This window comes from Quercus lobata, chromosome 3, assembly GCF_001633185.2.
Source record: "Quercus lobata isolate SW786 chromosome 3, ValleyOak3.0 Primary Assembly, whole genome shotgun sequence".
NCBI lineage: Eukaryota > Viridiplantae > Streptophyta > Magnoliopsida > Fagales > Fagaceae > Quercus > Quercus lobata.
Genome location: NC_044906.1, coordinates 27,291,505 through 27,314,822, shown reverse-complemented (window position 1 = coordinate 27,314,822; position 23,318 = coordinate 27,291,505). Strand labels below are relative to the sequence as shown.

At 32.8% G+C, this 23,318-nt stretch overlaps 2 protein-coding genes across 2 annotated transcripts; one reads left to right on the top strand and one right to left on the bottom strand.

Moving 5' to 3' along the window:
* On the bottom strand, positions 1 to 3,117 carry LOC115979561 (receptor-like protein kinase ANXUR1). The gene has a single exon (XM_031101613.1). It carries the CDS (start codon positions 3,015 to 3,017, stop codon positions 279 to 281), a length of 2,739 nt encoding a protein of 912 aa, XP_030957473.1. The 5' UTR covers positions 3,018 to 3,117; the 3' UTR covers positions 1 to 278.
* A 3,253-nt stretch (positions 3,118 to 6,370) lies between these two features.
* On the top strand, positions 6,371 to 7,844 carry LOC115982407. The gene is made up of 2 exons (XM_031104994.1): positions 6,371 to 7,150; positions 7,337 to 7,844. Exons 1-2 carry the CDS (start codon positions 6,667 to 6,669, stop codon positions 7,414 to 7,416), a joined length of 564 nt encoding a protein of 187 aa, XP_030960854.1. The 5' UTR covers positions 6,371 to 6,666; the 3' UTR covers positions 7,417 to 7,844.
* The last annotated feature ends 15,474 nt before the right edge of the window (positions 7,845 to 23,318 follow it).

The window sequence follows — 23,318 nt, the reverse complement described above, 5'->3', positions numbered from 1 at the left end:
ACATAGTTATAAAAAATCATCAATATAAAATATCGGGCAGGGTGAACTTGGAATCTGAAACTCCTTGTATAGAGTACAAGTTGCTATATATTTCATGGACTGTCCAACAAATAATACTAAAATGGAGCAAATAAATGAAACCCAACACACAAAACACAAAACAAAGCATCACCCTCTGAAGTAAAACCAAAAGCTAAATTTATTTTCTCAAATTCCATGACCTTCCATTGTCATTTAAGCCCTTCCTGGTGGCACAGCAATCATCAAGAACAACCTCCTCATCGCCCTTTAGGATTGACAATCTGTGAGAAGATTGCACTGGTTTCTACGGATTCATCACTTGTTTCATGCTCACTTTCGATACTCAGGTTTTTACGATGCATTGCCATGGTATCGTTTTTTGGACTTTCATCAGAAGTGCTGCTTTCCCCGCATTGTGAAGAATGGTTTGAATCTTCATTGTTATCCTGCAATTGGAGAGCAAACTCAAGGTTCCACAGCACATCACCCATAGAAGGGCGTTCATATCCAACCTCAGCCAAGCACTTCTCAGCTGTATCTGCAAACTTCTTCAAGCATTCTGGATGGATCTTCCCCTTTATATTAGGATCAATAATATCATCGAGAACTCCTTTCCGTTTGCAATTTAAAGCCCAGTCTGCCAAACTAACCTGTTCCTTTGGAAGGCTAGGATTGAGAGCAGGCCTTGCACACAAGACCTCAAAAAGGACAACCCCGAATGAGTAGACATCAGACTTCTCGGTCAACTGTTGCCTCCTGAAATATTCAGGATCCAAGTAACCAAAGCTACCCTTCACCACTGTAGTAACATGACCATTATTCATATTTGGACCTGTTTTGGAGAGACCAAAATCTGAAACCTTGGCAACCCAATTCTCATCCAAAAGAATGTTTGTTGTTTTGACATCTCTATGGATAATGGTGTACCTTGCACCTGTGTGAAGGTAGTGAAGTCCCCTTGCAGCTCCAATGCAGATCTCCAACCTTTGCTTCCATGAGAGAGGTTGTTTGGTCTTGTAGACATGATCTCTCAGAGTCCCATGTGCCATGTAGTCGTAGACCAAGCACATCTCATTACCTTCCTCACAGAACCCTATTAAAGACACCAAATGCTTGTGTCTCAGCTTAGAAAGCATCTCAATTTCAGTCTGGAACTCATTAACTCCTTGTTCTGAAGATGGGTTTGACCTCTTGATGGCCACTGTGATCCCTCCATCGATAACTCCCTTGTAAACCTTCCCAAAGCCTCCAACCCCAATCACAACAGACTCATCAAAGTTCTTAGTAACTTTTTTTATCTCTGCCAAGGAGAAGTGGCGGCATAGTCCCTGGGCCAATGCTGAGATGTTGCTGCTAGCATTACTCTTCCCTGATATTGTTGATTTGCTGCCACTCGTATGCGAGTTTCCATAAATTGGTAGCCAGCTAGAAGTTTGTGAATCTGTTCCATAGATTTGTCTCTTTCGTTGGTAGACAACAAAAACAAGTGCAGCCAGAATGCCAAAGGCTGCAGCTCCTCCAACTGCTCCACCGATCACCTTAGCTTTACTGTTATCTGATTTCTTGAAAGAGGACTTTTCCACTGCCTCATTCTGGAGAAGCATAGGTGAAGGCTTTGGATTGGGGCCTGCCAAGTTTCCAGTCGTGTCACTGAGCTTGAATATCTCTAGTCCGTTGAGTAATGCATCTAAGTACTCAGGCCGTGTTTCGTTTGTGGGATGCAAAGCCACCCAAAGCATCTGATCTCCCGAGGCATCTGTGAAATATGTCATGTAATCTTGGTATGTTGGCACTGCCTTCCCCTCACTCCACGCGATCACGTCTGCTGTAGCCTCTGCTGTTTGATTGTTGACAAAGATGGAAAACACCAGTTGATTGGGTTTGCTATAGTAAAAGTCACAGAAATGAAACCTCAGAAGATAGGTAGAATTCGGATCAACCTGGAATACCCATGTGAGGTTGAAACCCTCAGTGATTGCCTTATCTACACCCATTGATCTTGAGGAGCTGTAAACCTCTACAGGAGCCACATATGCCGGCATGCTTTTATACTGGATTTTAACATTTTGGCTAATAGCATTGGTTGTCCCCAATTGAGCACCATTTAAATAAGGCAAGTCATCATACCAAGTCCGGGTAAGACCAGAGTCATTGGTTGGAGGAATGAACTGCCCAGCAACATTCAGTCTATACATTGTCTGCGAATGGACACCCTTGACATCAATTTGGTCAGAGGTCCCTACCATTTTTGCCGAGTCAAATAAGTCTGGCATTTCAATCACCTCAATGCCATTGACAAAAGCAAAAGAACTAGAAGGCTTAAAGATTACTGTCAAAGTATTTGAATCCAATGGCGCCAGGGAGTATTCTCTAACAATGTAAGCTTGTGAAAGGGCCTGACAAGTAATTGAAGCACTGAAATTCTTCAAGAGCGTGAGGCCATTCACGGTCACTGAGAAATAGGAGTCTGCAGGATTGAAATTGCTATAAGCAGATGGATAAAAATGGAGCCTTAGCCAATAACGCTTATCGGTTTTCACTTGGAACTTGTATGTTGCCTCAGATGTGAAAATTCTGGCTGTCATGTATGGAATCTCAGAAAGAAGTGAAGGGTCTTGGAATCCAGCTCTAATGGTAATTGAATTGCTTCCATTAAGGTACTTGGAATCTGGTGCCCATTTCCTACCATACATGTCTGTGCCACCATCTGCCAAGCCACAGCTCAGGACTAATGAGTCCGACTGAGCACCCCATACATGAAGGGCATTCAAGAGGAAAGATATGCAAACAAGAAAAAACAAAATATGCTTGTTGGTGTGCATGGTTTTGAAGAGAGAAAAAGATTGATTGCACGCGCTTTGGCGTACAGGAAAACAATGTAGGCTGATCAAGAAAGGAGAGGAAAAAGTTTTCCTGTACGCCGAAAAACAGCACAGCTTCTTGGATTTTCCCTTGTGATATGAATGGCACAAATAGTTTAAACCATCTCTAACCATGGAGGCTCATTCATTTGCAGACTTACCTGGATTTCAGGGACAAAACCAGGCAAGAAGAAAAGGTAAACTTTTATTGTTCTTTAGTATTATGGGAACATTCTTTTTGTCATTTGTTATGTTTTCCATTTTAGGGGTTTGTCCAAAGTAACGTGTAATTGTTTGAGATTCAGAGGTAGTTCAAAACCAATGATAGAGAGCAAGACTCGTGAATCTACAGGCTGCATTCGTTAGAAACAAAGTTTGAATTCCTATAAAAAGTAAAACAACATGCTATGTTTAGTATTGCTCTCCACAGAATACGGAGATTGGAGGGCTTATGTTTGCATAATAAGTTTGTTAAAAGGGTTTTCAAGGGAGCCACTGAAATAAGGCAGCTGAAGAAACCTCTTTTATGTATGACTTCGTGGATTTCAAAATCCCATATCAATTGTTTCTCAAATTTTCTTACGATGCACATAATCTGTTAATATTTCTCAAATGAAATTGTCTTTAATCTTTTCTAAAAGAAATTGCAAGATTGAAATGTGTTGAAAAATAAAACGTTACCAGAAATAAGGTGATAAGTTGAACTATAAAGTACTAACAACATTATTACACGTTATTAATTATTTAATGAAAATGATATGCTAATACTAATCTTGTAGTTCTCGGTGATAAAAAAATATTTAATAAATTGTTGAAGAATTTGATAACACTGTTATTTGGTAGAGAAGTCAAATTTGAAGGACAAAAAATGTTTTACAGATGAATCTCAACTCTCAAAGAAATCAAGGCACAAAACCCATTTCAAAATGTTAAAGTCTAATCCTTTACACTTTGTTTGGGAGTTCATAAAGGAATGAAATGGAATAAAATTACTAAATCATAAAACAATGGAAAGTAACGTAATGAAATGAAATGTTTTTAAGTAATAGAAAAGAATGAAATAGAATGAAATTAAATAATCTTGTTTGAATGTTTTAAAATAAAATAATGGAAATGAATGAAAGATAAATAACCTTATTTGGGAGTAGCATAAAAAGAAATTAATAAAATCATTTTATGACTATATTACTATTAAATCCCTATTTTAAAATAAATTGCCGAATAAATAGGGGTATTCTGGAAGTTTCATTAAACTAAATTCTGTTCCCTTAGATTTCTCGCAATTTAGAGGGAATGAAAATTTGAGCATTTGAGGGATTAGAGAGGAATAAAGTGTTTATTCTTACTCATTCTATTCACTCCCACTTTAACTTCCAAATAAGGGAATGATATTCCTATTTTTTTCATTAAAACTCAAAATAGAAGGAAAATTCTAAAATTATTCATTTTATTTTATTCCATTCCATCCTCCCAAATGGAGTGTTAAGGGTCAGCCAAAACACCAAAGTGAAAATGAGCTAAAAAACTAAAGCCCAAGACATCCAGGATACAGTATGCTGAGTGAACTCCCAAATCGCACCATTGCTACAGCAAGGCAAAATAAAACTGTATACCTTACTATCAATGAGCCCTCTTTTACCTAGAGAATTCTTCTTATTAACCCTTAGGCTTGGCGTAATAAATAAAATCCTATAATGGTAATTGTTATAATGAGCTTTTAAAAAAATTTATTTTACATATACTACGCTCCCAATGGATGTAATTATTCCCTTCTAAATCTTTTTTCCTTGATGGCAAAACTTTGGTACAATCCTCTAGTTGTTGTACCTTAAGTTCCTCTATTAAATTTATCATATGGTTTATTAGCCAGTGCAGCACAATCATACGGCTTACTGGTTTATTGGCCTATACACCTAGTGTACAATTACAACTTTCAAAATTACATGATTGAATTTGAATGGAGAGTTTAAGACAATACATAAGTTTTACCGTTCAATGTATTGAAACGGAAACATTTGTTATAGAAGTTGGTGATTAAAGACGAAGTAGATGGCACTTATTACATGGCAGGTGATCGTAGTTAGTGGATAATATTGTTGATGTCAATGAATTTATGGTCTCCTAATTAAGGAATAAAAATCATTTATCCTATTTTGAGTGTTCCACAATACTACACCAGACATAACCTTACACATATCCATTTTTTTATTTTTTTATAAATTAAACAAAATTTTAAATGGGAAAAAAAATTCAAGTACATGGCATATTATGATTGTTTGGAGCATAAATTGGAACACTCAAAGTACAACAAAGGATTTCTATTCTCTCCTTACATTAGTTTTTAAATACTCCAATAACATTATCATCTCTTATATCCTAAGATTATAATTTTATTTTATTTAGATATTTTAACAAATTCTTAAGTTTAACTTTAATTATTGTCATTATACCATTGTAAATCATTTTCATTTTACTATAAGATATATATAGTTTGTATCAATTAACATTCTATAATATTTTTTTATAACATTATAAGCTAGGGGAAGAAGTACTTATATGATTTCTTAAAGCTTTTCATTCTGCTCAAATTGCAAATCAGATTATTAATGATTGTTATGATTTCTTGCTTATGAAATAAAGAATGAAAATCCTCTATCTTATTATTATTATTTTTTGCTTTATACTCCACCAATCACAATTTTTTATGTGCTTGATTTTTTTTTTTTTTATATTTAAAGTTTAGTGATTTTATAAGGAAAGAAAAAAGAATATGTAGCAAGTTGGAGCATAAGGTAAAAATACAAAAAGTGAGATAGAAAATTTTTATTATAAAAGAATATATCTTTAATCTCAAAACTCCCATCCACTCTCGCTGCCAATTTGGCATGAATAAATATGAGCTGGGCTAAATTCCTTCATTAATGATAGTAATACTTACTGAACTTTCTATATTTCTATGAATCCAAATGATTCTGATTGTTAATATTTTGTTTTTTCATGAGTTTTGCATCACAAGATTCACAACAAAATGTCCTTAATTTAGCCAAAAGAACAATAGAACTTCGCTACTTGGAATGTACTTGAACAGTACGTAATCTTGTCTTGTATTTAAGGAGACATGATGGTTAGCTGCTGGGCTATGTGTGTCACACAACAGAAACGACATATGGCATAATAACTGTCACCATCAACTTCTATAACGGTTCCTCTTTGTATCCCATGAAAATCGGATTGGAATGTACTTAGCACATGAAAAACGGATTCTATAGCAGTTGCTCTTGTTTTAGGATTAAGTTACTGGAATGCAGGTAAACCTCCCAAACAAACAGCACAAATACCCCCTAAAAATTGACTACTTACCCCCTAAAATTAACTCAGGCATTGCAGCTAGACAGTTACAAATGAATGGCATGTAAGACACCAAGAGAGGACTCAATTAATGGTGTGACAGACGCCTCTTTTACCCATCTATTTCGACTTTCACAAGCATTAAAGCCCTTTGCAACACATCCTCGGTTGAGCCGGTTGGGCCGGTGACGTCCGTCGATAATCAAATTCTTATCTTGGATTCAACACTTTTTGCGTTCAGGTGACGCACCCCCCCACCCCCATCGTACACCTCAAAAAGCAAAACCCAGGCTGACGGGGGCGGCTCCAGTCGCTGCCGCAGCCACTTGATCAATCTTTTTGTGCAGCATTGCCCTCTTTCTTAGGCAACAAGAAAAGAAAAAAAGGGAAAGCAAAGAAAAAAATCTCACTTCATTAAAAAAAATATATATTAAAAATGCAGGGAGAGCAACGTTTGGCTAGAATGTCATCTTCATCATCATCCCCATCATTGTATGAGTCAGAAGAGGAGCTTCAACACATGCCATTGGCACCTCCGCCTTGGAAGAACCGCAGATGCTTGTCGAAACAATTATCTATGTGTGAGACCCCGCGTGACATTGCGTGGGAGAAGAGACGCCGCCAAATTATTAGACAAGAGCGTAAAAAGAATGGCATTAATCAAGATTCTGAGGACCTCACCGATGAGGACTTGAACGAGCTCAAAGGAAGCATAGAGCTCGGGTTCGGATTCAATGAAGAAGATGGTCAGACATTGTGCAACACTTTGCCTGCTCTCGACCTTTATTTTGCAGTGAATCGACAGTTTTCAACAAGTCCTGTCTCAACGCCTGGTGGTTCATCATCATCACTCGATGTCCGTTCTTCGTCTTTTGAGAGCCCAAAGAGTGAATCTGACGCATGGAAGATCTGCAGTCCAGGTAAAGTTTCTACATTCAAACCAATACTAAAAAAATGATTTTAAGAAAAATTTCCATATCAGTACAAACATATTAGTGTACCAAGTTTTTGTATAACTTTGATGAACATAAATAGAATTTCATTATGTGTTTACAAACATAAAATGTAAGTTTTTGGTAATATTTTGATTTTTTCATGACTTGCAGGGGATGATCCTCAACAAGTTAAGACCAAGTTGAGGCATTGGGCTCAAGCCGTTGCTTGTTCTGTGATGCAGTCTTTTTGAAGAGTTGGATGGCCTTGTACAGACAAAGAATACTAGACTGAGACAGAAAGGAAAAAACACACAAAAAAAGGCAGAGAGGGAAGTTGCTTAAGCTTAATTAGGGTTTTCTTTAACTGACTGCTACTACTACTGCCAACAAAAAGATGGTGCAGCTTAATTCCGGGGACTGCAATTATAGGGGCCAAAGAAGTCCATTGGCATTGATCTGATCAGACCACTTTGCTTAGAAGATTATGATTTTACTCACTTCTTTTTTCTTCTTTTTTTTCCTTCTCTTTTTACTCTTTTTAAAGTTTCTTTTGGCACATATATATAAATATATATGTATATTTGTGTAAACAATCTTGTGTCATATAGAATTGGCTTGGTATTGGAACTGCACCAGCTAAAGTCATGTAATTTTGATTGCAATGTTTACATAAAATGAATAGATGAAATTGAATTTCCAGCCTCTTGCTCAGAATTATGCTAAGATTGTGACTTATTGAAGAGTTCGTTACTTCACTTGGGTTCTCCTCCTTTAAAGTAATTACAGAGAATTAATTCTTCCCATATAGCTATTCAATATGACCAAGCTGGCTTGTCCTTGAGTCAGACAATTCTTTCCTAAAATCCCCAAGTGCTATGCATCATTCTTTTTATTTAGTTAGAAAGTAATAGTTTGTCAAATTCCATGTTCCTGACATAGATTCAATTCTTTATAAATTTCAAGTTGATGGAGAAATTGTGTACTAGTAGTATGTTTCTGGTGAAGAATTTACAATTAAAAAGGAACATATTGGAATTGGCAGGGAAAGGAATGATTGTGGCACTGTATTAATGGTGGAGCTTGCTTGAAGTGCTTGTGCTGGTCTCACTCTTGGAGTTGCATGGAACGATGGAAGCTAGGCTAAGATGGAAAAATGCAAGTTTCATTTCTTGGTCTCCACCGTTCCAGAAGTTTATATCTTCTATGCGAATATGCTACTCCTTATGACATAATTCTCCTTATGACATAATATCCTAACCTACGAGTCAACACCAATCTAGAATCACGAGAGCATTTCAAAAACTCTTTTTTGTTATATGTTTGTTTTGAACCGATTCAACACCCTTTTCTAGGTTCATCCTTTCGGTTTTGTGAGAAACTAACATTTGCAATGCACACTCAAAAATGTGGGTTACATGGTGTTTCTCCACTTTTTAAAAGGGTTATAGAATTATATGGTAATGCTTTTGATGTGTTACTAATTAAAAAGAGACAATTCATAATTTAATTATAAGGTGATTGGAACTCATCAATCACATTCATTATCACATCAGTTTATAAACTTTATGTAGTAGAACTTGTAGCCTTTAGCATTTTTCAAATTTTATTATGTGAATATCTAATAATTTCGAGCAAAAGATATATTCACTATTTCCATTTCTAATTACTTTTAGAGTTTTGCCAATCATTGGATTTTTTACACCTTCTGAAAAATTTTGATTTGAGAACACTGCGTAGTGTTTAATGTTTACTAATTAATAAATTTAACAATTAAACATACTGATTGAAAAAAAATTAACCCATTCGATATAATATACTATAGAAGTTCAATAAAGCAACAAAGATATGATGTGGATGTCAAAAAAGAAAAAGAAAAGATATGACGTGATTTGGTTATGAAGTGGAAAACCAATAACAAATCTCTCCAAAGGAAAACCATTGCGGGAAAACAAATAGTCCCATAGAAAATTCACTAATGAAAGTATTCACTAATGAAAGTACAGTTACAATAATCAAAGTCTCATAAAACCTTTATATATAGCCTAGACTTTATGCAACCTCTGCAAATATTACTCTTGCCTTCCTACCACAGTAGTCTCATATTATACAGAATCCTTATGTAGTGATCCCTTCCATGAACTCTTCACCCGCAAAAATTTAAATTAAACCTCTTGCAATCCAAGGAACCTCCCTAAAGTTTTGACCATAGTAAACCTCACCGGTGGCTTTGTGGTTTCAAGCTCTCATATACTGACTGGATTGGAATGTGAGTGGGATAATAAAAGGGGTTTTCTATGGAGTAATAAGCATGAATTCTTTTAATGATCTTGTCCAAATCATATGGATTTAAGGTAAGTTACAAGATCAAGAAACAAAAGAAGTTCTTCTCCAAAGAAAAAAAATTAAAAAAGGAAACAAAAGAAGAGATAAAGATTTTTGAAGGTTAGACGCACGGGCTCACTCTATTTCCTTAAGCTCAACAAATTAAAAAAAGAAAATGTACCAAAGAGAGCTAACCTATTAACACACCAAAAATAATGCTACAAACATAATATATTTAACAATTTTTTTCACAACATTTGAAGTGGCAGATTATGAATAGTGCAACATCATTTTTACATAAGATTGCATAACATATAATTTTAATTGTACACTCATAACAATCCGCCATCTCAATAGTTGTGAAATTTGTTGTGTATCCACATTTATTGAGATAAAAATCAGCTTCAACATATATCTATGAACTCCAAGTTGTCAATTCGCAGAGAGAATTAAACTCCCTGCAATTTAACACCAAAAGTATTAAAAAAAATGCAACATGGACACTCAAGTAATTAGGAAAAAAAACATACAAATAAACAACCATGACCATAATATATATATATATATATGGTCATTGGATAACAGGTTTCTTCATGTCCATCCGTCGGACAACTAGTGTTATATGAGTTCATTGTAATATCACTTAGGTTTCATCCATTTGTAGGTCAAATTTGATACTAAACTGGTTTTACACTTTGTAAGTTATAACTAACAACTTACATATAACTATAATGCTGTTATTATATTAGAGAATTAAACCTTGGTCTTTACAATTCACACCTCACAAGTACTTATACTACTATTACACTGAAGGTGCCCACGCAGTGGTATAAATTATATTAGCATTACTTGAAAATCTTTGTGACCTTAGAAGTATTCCCTTTGCCATGTATCTCTTTAGAGTAGGTTACTAGACCATTCACATCAACATAGTCAAACTTTAAGTTTTAACTAAATTATAATCTATCTCAAAAAAATAATAATAATAATAAATTATGCTGTAGTCAAAAGTCTAATTTTTCTATTTTGGCTAGGTCAGCATTTGTGGGTGACTGTGTTGTGACCCGGACAAGGATAGACTCGTGTAATTGATAAAGCTTAATGTGGATTGGATGGATTTGATTAGGATGAATAAAGAGCTAAATATTAGCTTGAGTTTTAAATGATCTGATCATTGCTTTGCACTAATTCATGCTATTAGATAGGAGTTGGTTCCTTTAATAAAGGAGTAGTTGGATGAGACCTTCCCATCTTTGTAGTTTGGCTATTTATGTAAGCTTGATATGCGAATGGCAAGCAAATCAAGCCCGCCAAAAAGTCTTGAGTCTTTTTCTTACACTAAAAGGTTGATCATCTTGAATTGACTAAACAAAATTTTATTTTTTAGTTAAATAACGAATTGATTAGACTCCTAAATTTAAGAGAGAGAAAAAGAGGTTTTTTTGGCTTTAATTTTGCTTGCCATTATTTTGTATATCACGCAGAATTATTAGGGTTTTAATTTGGTGCTTATATGGTTATATTAAGTGGTTTGATTAGTTAACATTGAATTGCGGGAGGATTGGGTACATGTGGCAAAATGGGTCAAGATTCGTTAACCTGACTTAAAATCCAATTTTTTTTATTTGAAATAAAAATGGGTTGATTCATGATCCGGCCCATTTTTGCGGGTCTAACCCATGACCCGAACCGTTTTTCAAAACTTTTATTTTTTGGTAAAAATAAAAAATAAAAGTAAGACATGATTGATTTACTTGTTTGTTGTGGGCTTTATAATGCACAACTCAAACTCATTTGATAATACTAAAATGCATGTGGTTTTTTTATTTTTTATTTACAAAAAAATCATCAATTTTTTAAAAAACATTTTTTGGATAATGCCATTCAAAAAAAAATTATATATATATATATATATTTAATGTTATCAAATACAATAACCTCAAGAAAAAAAATTGACATTTATCTAGTTGCATGCAAACGAATTGAAACGTAAATGATTGAGGCATTTTTTCTTACTTGAATAATGCGATAAGTAAATATTTTTGGATATCAAATGACAAATTACATGCCAAGATTATTTGGTTGCAATAGAGTTAAAAACATATATTTGAAATATTATAAACATGTATGAAAAGCATTTAGAGGTGTGAAAAAGTGAAGTTGAAGTATATCAATCTATATAATAACTAATAGTTGAAACTTTTGACTTTTTGTTGACCACTTCTCATTGTGCCACATTGCTTGATAATTAATGACACGATTACATTTAAAAAAACCAAAAATTGAATCTATTGGATTGACTAAACAAACCATTTCAGTGAAATTTTTACTACGTTTGTGTTCAATTTGCCTATATAAATTAGAGGCACATTGTTTTGTCTTGAGTAGGCACTTGGTAGTTACAAAAGATTAGAAAAAACTTTCTCATCACTTTTCATTTCTATACTCTTCTCTCTCTCTGTCTCTGTCTGAAGATTATTTCCCGTTGACAACTTCGAAACAATTTCTACAAACGTCTTCCTCGCCTTTTACCACACAAAAGACGCTTCTTTTATGGCTCTATTTTGTTACTCTTTATCCAAATCCTAACGTAGCCACTTCTATCCCACTTCACTTCCATCTTAGATGATGAAATTTCTGAGTCCCCAAGCCCCGTCAATCTCTATTTCTATGGATCTGCCTCTTTATTTATTGTCAACATGGCTTCAAATATTTTATTCCCTGTTATGCTCTCCTTTTTCCCCTTTGCAAGAATAGACATAGTGATGTTTGAAGAAATAGAACAGATGTCTATCTTCACTAGCCTATTGCCACAGCCAACCAATGAAACCGCAGGTAAAATTGACTTCTTTTGTTTTCCCCTTTCAGTTGTGGTGCTTGGGATTTTCTTTTTTAATCTTCTTTGTTTGCGTGGTTTTGGTGGCTAAATTTCCTTTTTCTTCCCCTTCAATGTCCACACAGTACTGTTGTTGTATTGCATTGTAATAAAAAATCAATATTGCAACTTCTGTCATGTTTATATTATAATGTTTTACCATTGCATGTTTTAATTTAGACAATTTCCAAATTACACCATGCTTGTAGCAGTGACTTGAACGGTGCCTACAACAAGTCTATGTTTATGGCCCCTTAGTCCCACTGAAACCTCTTCTTCTATTTTTTTTTTTTTTAAATATCTTTATTCTGTGATTTTGGATAAAACTTGTTAACTTCATCAACTTTTGATTTCATGAAAGTATCTGTGTGTAAGCAATTAGCATTATGGGTTTAAAGATTTTGTCTTGGTTCATTGTTATTGACATCTTTGTGTTTGTACTCTACGTGTTTGTTTAAATTCCCCAGTGAATAATTTGATTTAGATTAACTTTTTTCTCTTCTCTTTGAATCTTGGGTTTTTCTTTTTCGGATTTAGGACTCAATTTCTAAATAAAATTTTGTTATTCAAATTTAATCTTCTCTACTTATGCAACACACAATAAATTCTCCCAACCTCCGCTACCAATTGAGTTTGGTCCTGTGCTATTTGATGTCTATTTGATAGCATGGCATGATAAAGATAATATGGTCATTTTAACAATGCCTTCATATTGTAGCTAATTTCTCTTATGATGCTAATTAAATAATATTAAGAATTGAACAGATAAAGTTCTTTTTCTGATTCTTTACTGTTAGCAACAACATCACCAGGCTGCATTTTTGTTTTAGGTTTTCTTGACGAAGTACTACAGCAATCGGAGTTTGGATGACTCGGTGTTTGTGTCACACCCCAAACCCCAAAGGGTCCAAAGCATGAGAAAGACGTCTCAAGTACTTATAAATTTTTCCTTTTTGACAATTCAATCCACATAAATCCTATCAAGTACCAACATCAAGAATTATCATAATAATCCCATAGAATATATACTCAGAGTAAGTCAGAGTTCTAAGCATTAATTACAAGGACCATTGGCCATAAAAGAATAGAGGTCTAAATAAACAATTACATATCAACAGCTTGTCCCATCAGTGGGAAATACAGTCATAACCACTATAATATATAAAAGAATGAGTCAAGCCTAGTCTAAGATGTACACCATCTAATATATCCATTACAAAAGTTCAGCCTCCATTAGTAGTTAGTCTAACTACTATTAGCCACCCAAAAAGCTGTCTCAAAAGATTGTTGCCTACTCTGAAAAGTTTATAAAATAATGGGATGAGACAGAGCCCAGTAAGTAGCATATTTAATGGGAGTGGGAGAAATACAAGTTTCATCTTCAATAATAATAATAATAATATGACAAGAATGATTTAATAATAAAACACAAAATTTCTCAAAGTAAATACCTTGAAACTATATACTATAATTTGTGAGCACTAACCATATAATTTCCAAAGTCATAAAATCTAACATACTATAATTTATCATAAATATAACATACTACCACATAAATCGGTCAGGGGATCCACCCATTCACAATTGGCATGATATTGTCCTCTCTAGTATGAAGACTCTTGGCCCCATGGACAGCAGCCTCACCCATACCCTCAAGGTTTTTCTCTCCCCACATGGGTGGCAGAGAAAGCGCGACAAATAGGACCTTTCTTGCATGTGGTCTCTTGGCTCCATGGATAGCAGCCTCACCCATATACAATCAAGGAACCTCTTTCCCCCATGGACAGTAGGGAAGAACGTGTCATCCAAAGTGAAAGGGCACTGATCTAGATTTGATTCCATTGTCACAAAGACTACGGAAACCAAATCGGGTGATCACCGAGAAATCACACATGGCATAGTGTTAAAACAACTCATAGGTTACATTACTTTGAAATACATAGTTCATATCCAGGTAGTTTCAAAAAAATCTTAAATAATCTCACTTCTATAAAGTTTGTAAGGTTTCAACTTCATTCTTGTCAAATAGATTTTCTATCAATTTCCCAATTACTAAGACAAGATAGGCATCTTTAAATTTTCTAATATACCATAACATCCAAGATTTCCTTATTAAAGATTAAATAAAAGATACTCCTTTTTTCCATATCAACAATTCATGCATTTCCCCAAATGCAGTACCAAATATGATGCATTTTCATATATAATCATATATATATATATATATATATATACACACATATTAAGGTTACGACACAATAGTTTTTAGAAAAATATAATTTCCATAAGTAGTTTCCAAAAGCGTGTCTAACCCAAAAACAACATTTATACAACATGGTTGTTTTTCATAATCTCATTAAAGAGCTATTTACCTCGCAACCGCAAAATCCTATTCTCCAAGCTCCAAGGAGATTAGCTAGAACCTAAACAATATCAAATAAACCTATCACAATGAGTATAGAACTTGAAATTGCATCTAGCCACAATTTAGGAATTGCCAAATAATCACTTAATTAGGCAAGCCTAGCATCTAACCTCATCAATAATAATATATTCCACTTCCATAGTTTCTCAATAAAATGATTCACAAGGCATAAACTCCAATTATAAAGTTAACCTATTTAATATCATCTCCAACATTATAATTAGTTTCCATAAAATTTACACTACATCATTAAGAGACCCATGAAAGTAAAATCAATATATCCTTCAAGATAAGAAATTTGGAACCTCAACTAACTCCAAATAAACCCAATGGCAATAGAAAAATTAAATTCATCAACCATCACATGTTATAACTTAAAACCCCTAAATTTTTCCATCATACATAAACCTTAAGTAGTCATCAATAGCACAAAATATATACCCACTCATCAAATAATTCTACCAATACAAAACCCATACATAAAACACATAAATATCACTTCCAATGCTCATAAATCACATGGGTATCGTTATTAAAGCTTAGATAAAAATAACCTCAAGTAAAAGTGTAAAACCCACCAAAAAGATTAGAAATTTTTACCTCAAATAAAATGATGAAGATGCTTTGAGGTTCCTAAGTATTTTTCCGATGATCTTGCCGGAAAATGATGGTGAGATTGTGTGGTTTAGAGTGGAGGCCGGCGGGTGAGTGTGGAAGTGAGTGTGTGTGTGTTTAAGTAAAGAGAAAAGAAAGAAAGAAAAGAGAGAGCCGGCCAAAAGAGAGAAGAGAGGTGGGTGAAAATGAGTGGTGGGGAGTGGGGTTAGGTGGGGGGCACGTGAGAACTAAAAATCTGACTTGACCCTCCCCACCAATCCCCCCCCCCCCTTTTTTTTTTTTTTTTGGTTGATAGGGACGTTACAGTTTGTGCTTGATTTTGTGGAGATTTATGTTATTGATTCCAAAACAGAATCAATTACCAAAGCAAAATTTTTGGTGAGGATATTTGTTTGTGAATATTAGTTTTAAAACTGCAATGCCTATTCTACTTATGTTTCTTGTGGATGTGGAATGGCTATTTGCTTCTTTACCTATGGAGTTTTTTTTTCCCTTTCCTTTTGTTTTGTCTGCCTTTTGATTTTGATCAATCACTTTGCTTAAGTAGTTTAGTTGTAGGACCATGTTTCCAAAATAAAAAATGGTGATGCTTTAGGTTATTAGTGAAAATTTTTAGGTTCTCCCCCTGCCCTCCCCCAAAAAAAAGGGATCCCTAAAAGGAAGTGAAGATTTCTTACGATGGAGATTTATGTAATGGCCATCAATCGATGCTATTTGTGTAACTTACTTTCTATTTAATAATTGAATGTTTCATATTGAGAATAGAGATATTTGAGGTTAGAATCCTAATGTGCAACATTCATTCAAAAGCAAATTACAATATTAACTTTTCATGTTAAACTATAATGAAATGATGATTGTAGTAAATAAACAAAGATTAAATAATAATTCATACTTGATAGTTCCGAAACATTTGACTTTTTGTTGACTACTCCTCATTGCGCCTCGTGGCTATATAAATTACCAACACATTTACATTTTTAAAAACCTGAAACATTGTGCCTTTTCATTTGGTGGTTTTTGCGAAATGTTTAAATTTTCTTAGATAAGATACATCTTTTGGTAAAGAGATATATATCTTCCTAAAAGACATGAAGAAGTTTATAAATATTGATACTCCGCATTCATTTGTTGCACAATTTACATTATCTCTCTGTCAGTTTTGGTGATCCCCACCTAATGGAATTACCATTCACATTGTAGGATCCAATAATGGTATCCGAGCAGGTTCTTGATGCAATTTTTTAATAAGATTGTATCAATCATGGTTTCATTGTGGAAAATCCATGTGACTGTTGAGGATTAAGTTATCTTATGGCAAAGAGAGAGAATAGTGCGATGATGGCTTGTTATCAGAATTTCATGGTGATATAATTCTATCATGTGGTGGTGACGTTCAAAAGCCAAGTTACACCGGTTTAGATCAAGGCAATAGCCATAGACTCCAATTTGTTGTGCAGAGGTGAACCATCACGTCAATGGCTGCATCAACCGAGAAAGGAGAAGATGGCAACTAAAGCAAAACAAGTTTCCCAACAATGAGGAAGAAGAAAGATGAAACAATGTGTTATTTTGTCCTAAATTGCTGAGATGTGAATGGGATGTCGTTTAGCCTAAAGTTAAATACCTTCGATTCGATTGATGTAGATATTGTCGATCATAAGTGAAGCCATATTGTTCTTTCTTTGTGCTGTGGTGCCGTGGACGGAACAAGGAAGTAAGTGGTTGGCATGAGCATGACTTGAGATGAACCAAGTAAGCCAAAATGAAAAACTCACCCTCTAAGTTTCACAACTTTTCATTTCAGTCCTCTAAATTTGCGTTTGTCATTTCAATCCTCTAAGTTTCAATCCTCCTCAATTCAGCCTCTATTAACATTCCATCCATTCTTGCCGTTAGTTTTGACCCTAATTTAATATTTATTTCTTAATTTAAAAAAATGTTAAAAAAATCCATAAATTAAAATAGCAAACCAGAACAGCTTCAAAAAAAAAAGAAGCAAACCAAAAGAACATGAATAGAAACCCAGCCTAACCCATCGATAACTGACTAAGAGGGAAAAAGAGAGATTAAGAGACCGAGAGGAAGAGCGAGAGATCGAGAGGGATATGAGAGACAGATTGAGGGACGACTCCGGCCAATAGTCGATAGCTCCAGGCCGGTATGACGGGGCAACTATTTTCCTTTTATACACCAATATGTCGATGCCGCTGCTTCTTCTTCTTCTTCAGTTCATTTACTGTAAAACAGGACATTATATAATCCAAAAACCACACCAAAATCACAACAAACTACCCAGCAAACAAACTCATATCACACCCAAACCAAAACCAATCCAACCAAACCAAACAGTAGTTTACAAGAAAGACAAAAGCATCTCAAACTTGACCCAACCTCACCACTGCCAACATCATATCGCCGCCAACAACCTAAGTAAGCCCTGATTATAGTGACCCACTACCTACACTATCATACCGACCTGGAGTCGCCGAGTATCGACCGGAGTTGAGCCGCCAGAATACCTCATCTTCCTCTCCCTCTCAATCTCCCAATCTCTCTTTCTTCCTCTTGGTTTGCTATGTTAATTTTAGTCTCCTAGTTTTTTCATGGTTTGCTATTTTTTATTCTTGGATTTTTTACTTAAATTTTTTTAAATTAAGAAATAAATAATAAAATAAATATTAAATTAGGGTCAAAACTAACGGCAAGAATGGATGGAAAGTTAACAGAGGACTGAATTGAGGAGGATTGAAACTTAAAGGATTGAAATGAAAAAATGCAAACTTAGAGGATTGAAATGAAAAGTTGTGAAACTTAAGGGTGAATTTTGCATTATTTCAGATGTGTAAAGCATGGATATTGCCACCAAAGTTTTCTTTTAAACCAAACTTTATCATTTGTATCATGAGTGCCAATCTTGAAATTCCTTCACCATTTTAGGATTAATACTTCTTAATAGTAATAGAAAATAGAAGTAACATAAACTTCAGAAAAGAGTCTACCAATCCAAATGCTTCGCAAATGTTTCATGACAACTACATCAAAAACTTATTAATAAATCTTAATTCTTTACTTTATATGCTTTTACTTTATTGAGATTTTTTTTTTTTGGAGTTCATATGATTTTTTTTTCTTAATTAAAGGTGTGATTTTTGGTTGATTAAAATTGTCATTCAATCTCACATATAATCTATTTATGATCCATCCATATTTTAATTAATTGTTTGTTTAGATTCAACATAAAAGATAATGAAATAAGATGTTATAATTTTGATATTGTTCCATGTATTGAATTATCTATATTATTATTACCACAACCAAGCAAAACTGATAAAGTCATATTACTATTCAAATTTGAAGCTTGGTGTGCTTCTCATATCATGGTCTTTGTTTATATCTTAGCAATTTATAATTTCAAAGGCTGTTGATGGGAAAATTAAGACTTGGTTGTACAATATGTATGTGTTCAAATGGGGTATTAATTCTAAGTGTGTGTATATATAACTTTTGGGAATTTTGCTTTATTAATAATTTAATAATTGTGAATTACTTTGTAGGTTTCAATAACTATGCACTTGCAATGAGTTATTGACAATATAAGCACATATGTCAACATATGTCTAATATTAACGGTTTATAAAAATCTCTCCTAGCAACCCAATAATAATCTATGTTAACATTTCTAAATATTGGAAAGCATAGAAATTAAATATTTCTTCCCATTGTATTTTATTTTATTATGACCATTCATTTTTTTTAAATGCTATCTTGCAAAATGTCTATAAAATGCATATTATTAACTCAATTTCTTATTTCTAAATTTCATTAGATCTTATAATCAATAGCTTTCTCGTGCATTGCACGGGTTGACAACTAATGAATTTGACATAAATTACGGATGCTTAAGCCTATTTTTAACAATTCATAGCCAAAAGAAATAACTTTTCAAATAAAAGATGATATTTCATAGAGTATGTGTTGCTTAACAATGACATGATATTCGTAAAAGAAAGCACGTATAAATAAGTAAATAATCAAACTTTAATACATATTCCCAAATTGAAACATAGTGTGTAGTTGGATGAGACCTTCCCATCTTTGTAGTTTGGCTATTTATGTAAGCTTGATATGCGAATGGCAAGCAAATCAAGCCCGCCAAAAAGTCTTGATTCTTTTTCTTACACTAGAAGGTTGATCATCTTGAATTGATTAAACAAAATTTTATTTTTTAGTTAAATAACGAATTGATTAGACTCCTAAATTTAAGAGAGAGAAAAAGAGGTTTTTTTGGCTTTAATTTTGCTTGCCATTATTTTGCATGTCACGCATAATTATTAGGGTTTTGGTGCTTATATAGTTATATTAAGTGGTTTGATTAGGTAACATTGAATTGCAGGAGGATTGGGTACACGTGGCAAAATGGGTCGAGATTCGTCAACCTAACTTAAAATCCAAAATTCTTTTTTTATCCGAAGTAAAAATGGGTTGATTCGTGATCCGGCCCATTTTTGTGGGTCTAACCCATGACCCGAACCGTTCTTCAAAACTTTTATTTTTTGGTAAAAATAAAAAATAGAAGATAGGATTGATTTACTTGTTTGTGTGTGGGCTTTATAATGCACAACTCAAACTCATTTGATAATAATATAATGCATGCGATTTTTTTATTTTTTATTTACAAAAAAAAATTATCAAATTTTTAAAAACATTTTTTGGATAATGCCATTCAGAAATATATATAAATATATATATATATATATATATATATATTTAATGTTATCAAATACAATAACCTCAAGAAAAAAATTGACATTTATCTAGTTGCATTCAAATGAATTGGAAAGTAAATGATTGAGGCATTTTTACTTACTTGAATAATGCGATAAGTAAATATTTTTAGATATCAAATGACAAATTACATGCCAAGATTATTTGGTTGCAATAGAGTTAAAAACATATATTTGAAATATTATAAACATGTATGAAAAGCATTTAGAGGTGTGAAAAAAGTGAAGTTGAAGTATATTAATGAATTTGACATAAATTACGGTTGCTTAAGCTTGTTTTTAACAATTCATAGGCAAAAGAAATTACTTTTCAAATAAAATATGATATTTCATGGTGTGTGTGTTGCTTAACAATGACATGATATTCATAAAAGAAAGCATGTATAAATAAGTAAATAATTAAACTTTGATACATATTCCCAAATTGAAACATAGTGTCAACCACAGTGCATTTAAAATTAAACACAACTATTAGATTATTTTACAAGATATTATATTATGAAATTAGTTTTTAAGATTGTAAAATTTCTTATAAGTTTTTATTCTTTGTCAAATTAGCATCAATTGGGCAACTGTAATTTTGTTTTCTGTATTTGGGATGTTGATATTGTGTAGAAGTGAAACTTGTGTGTTTATAAAGATAAAACTTTGAAAGAGTAGACTAGACTCCTTTATGTTTGTGCTTTTTTTTTTTTTTTTTTTTTTTTTTGTTAGTGATGTTGAGATTTGTCTAATTTTATGATTATTGAACAAGTATCAATATGTTAAGCTGAACTCTTTCTTTATATAGGTGGTGACTGGTGAGTTCAAAGTAATACATTTTACATCAAGTAATTTGTTGCATAACTTACAAAATGACAAATACATGTTTTTTTTTTTTTAAAGAAAAAAAGAAAGGAAAAAAAAAAAAAAAGAGTCATATGAAAAGATACAAGTTGACCCGACCCAACCCAACCCAACCATTTTGCCATTTCCAAGTTTGGGCCATTGGGTTTCCTTGATTTGATTTCTACGTGTGTGTGCGCTTGACGAGCAATGGTACCTTTGTCAAGTTTTGTGGGGTTGTGGGTTTTATACTTCTATCTATTAACTTAGTGATCGAAGAGTTAAGTTAGTATCTAGTTGGGCACCTTAGTAAAGGAGGCTAATTGAGGGAGTCATTGCGTTTAAAAAATGGCAAAGTTGAAGGAGTCATTGCTCACCATCTTGATAGATTGAGTGCATTAGACTTAAGCCAAGTTCTTATATTGGAGTAAATTGAATGATGAGTTATTGTAACAATTATAAATGGTTCCCAACACCAATTGATATTGATGTAGATTGTTTTTGGGTGTGAATGCAGATATAATACACCATTTTGACTATTTGTTATTTACCTAAATAGTTTATTTATATGTGGTGCCTAAAAATAGGAAAAAAATGAACTACCAATAATAGTAAGTATATTCCAATAGTTACAACAATTTGAGAAATGAGAATTAAACATAACAGCAGGTATACCAAACTTGTTTTCATAAGTCATAACATTATTTGTTGAAAAAATTATTCTTAAAAAAAAAATTAATATCCAAATAATATGTTTGGATGATTCATTAATTTATTTATTTTTAAAAAGTTATGTAAAAATATAATTCTACTTAGAAAAAAGCTCCCATTAAAAAGCTATTTACTAAGTTAAAGTAAAAATAAATTGACATTTTAAGATAAAATGAATAAATCCAAAACAAAAAAACAAAAAAAACAAAACAAAACAAAAACTTATTAAGAGTAACAATGTTTTTTTTTTTTTTTTTTTTTTTTTTTTTTTTTAATATTAAGAGCATATTAAGGACAATTATTTTTACAACTTTGTTAAAGTAACAACTAATTAAAAGACTATTACTTTAATATGGATCTATAGTTAAAAAATGCCTAATCGAGGGAGTCATTACTCACCATCCTAATAGATTTACTGCATTAGGCTCAAGCCAAGTTCTTATATTGGAGTAAATTGAATGATGAGTTATTGTAGCAATTATAAATGGTTCTCAACACCAATTGAGATTGATGAAGATTGTTTTTTTTTTTTTTTTTTTTTGAGAGAGAGAATTTCATCTTATGACGTTCACTCTTAATGATAGTTCTTTATTATCAGATCAAGACACCAATCAGTTTTTGGTGTAGGCGGGGATTGAACTTCAAATCTCTTATTCAATCATCAAAGACTTTACCAGTTAAATCAACTGTAACCCACTAATGAAGATTGTTTTTAGGTGTGAATGTAGATATAGTACATCATTTTGACTATTAGCTATTTATCTATGTAGTTTATTTATATGTGGTGCCTAATAATAGGAAAAATGAACTACTAATAATAGTAAGTATATTCCAATAGTTACAACAATTTGAGAAAGAGAATTAAACATCTGTTTTCACAACAGTAGGTATACCAAACTTGTTTTCATAAGTCATAGCATTATTTTTTGACAATTTTATTCTTAAAAAAAATTAATATCCAAATAATATGTTTGGATGATTCATTAATTTATTTTATTTTAAAAAATTTATGTAAAAATATAGTTTTACTTAGGAAAAAGCTAACTTTAAAAAGCTATTTGCAAAGTTAAAGTAAAAATAAATTGAATTTTAAGATAAAATGAATAACTCCAAAAAAAAAAAAAAAAACCTATTAAGATTTATAATGTTTTTTTTAAAAAAAAAAATTTAAACATTAAGAGTATATTAAGGACAATTATTTTTAGTTTTCAAAAAGAAAAAGGACAATTATTTTTACAACTTTGCTAAAGTAACAATTGATTAAAAGACCATTACTTTGTTGAGTAGTACATGTTCAAGCTTGGTTGGGCAAGAAAAGTCAAAAGCTCAAGCTTGGCCCGAGCTCGTTGTTGAGTTAAAATATATTGATCCCGTTTAATTAATTTAAATCATTCAAGTTGATTAATTAGGTCAAATTACATGTAAATCGTGAAGACACCAACAAGTCACCATATAGCTAACATATAACGGAAAATAAATTAACACGATAATTTGTTAATAAATAGGGAAAACCTCTTGCAAAACAAAAGCCCCACCAAGTGAATTTAAGGTCACCACTCCTAATAATTCACTAATAAATGATCAAGCTTTTAC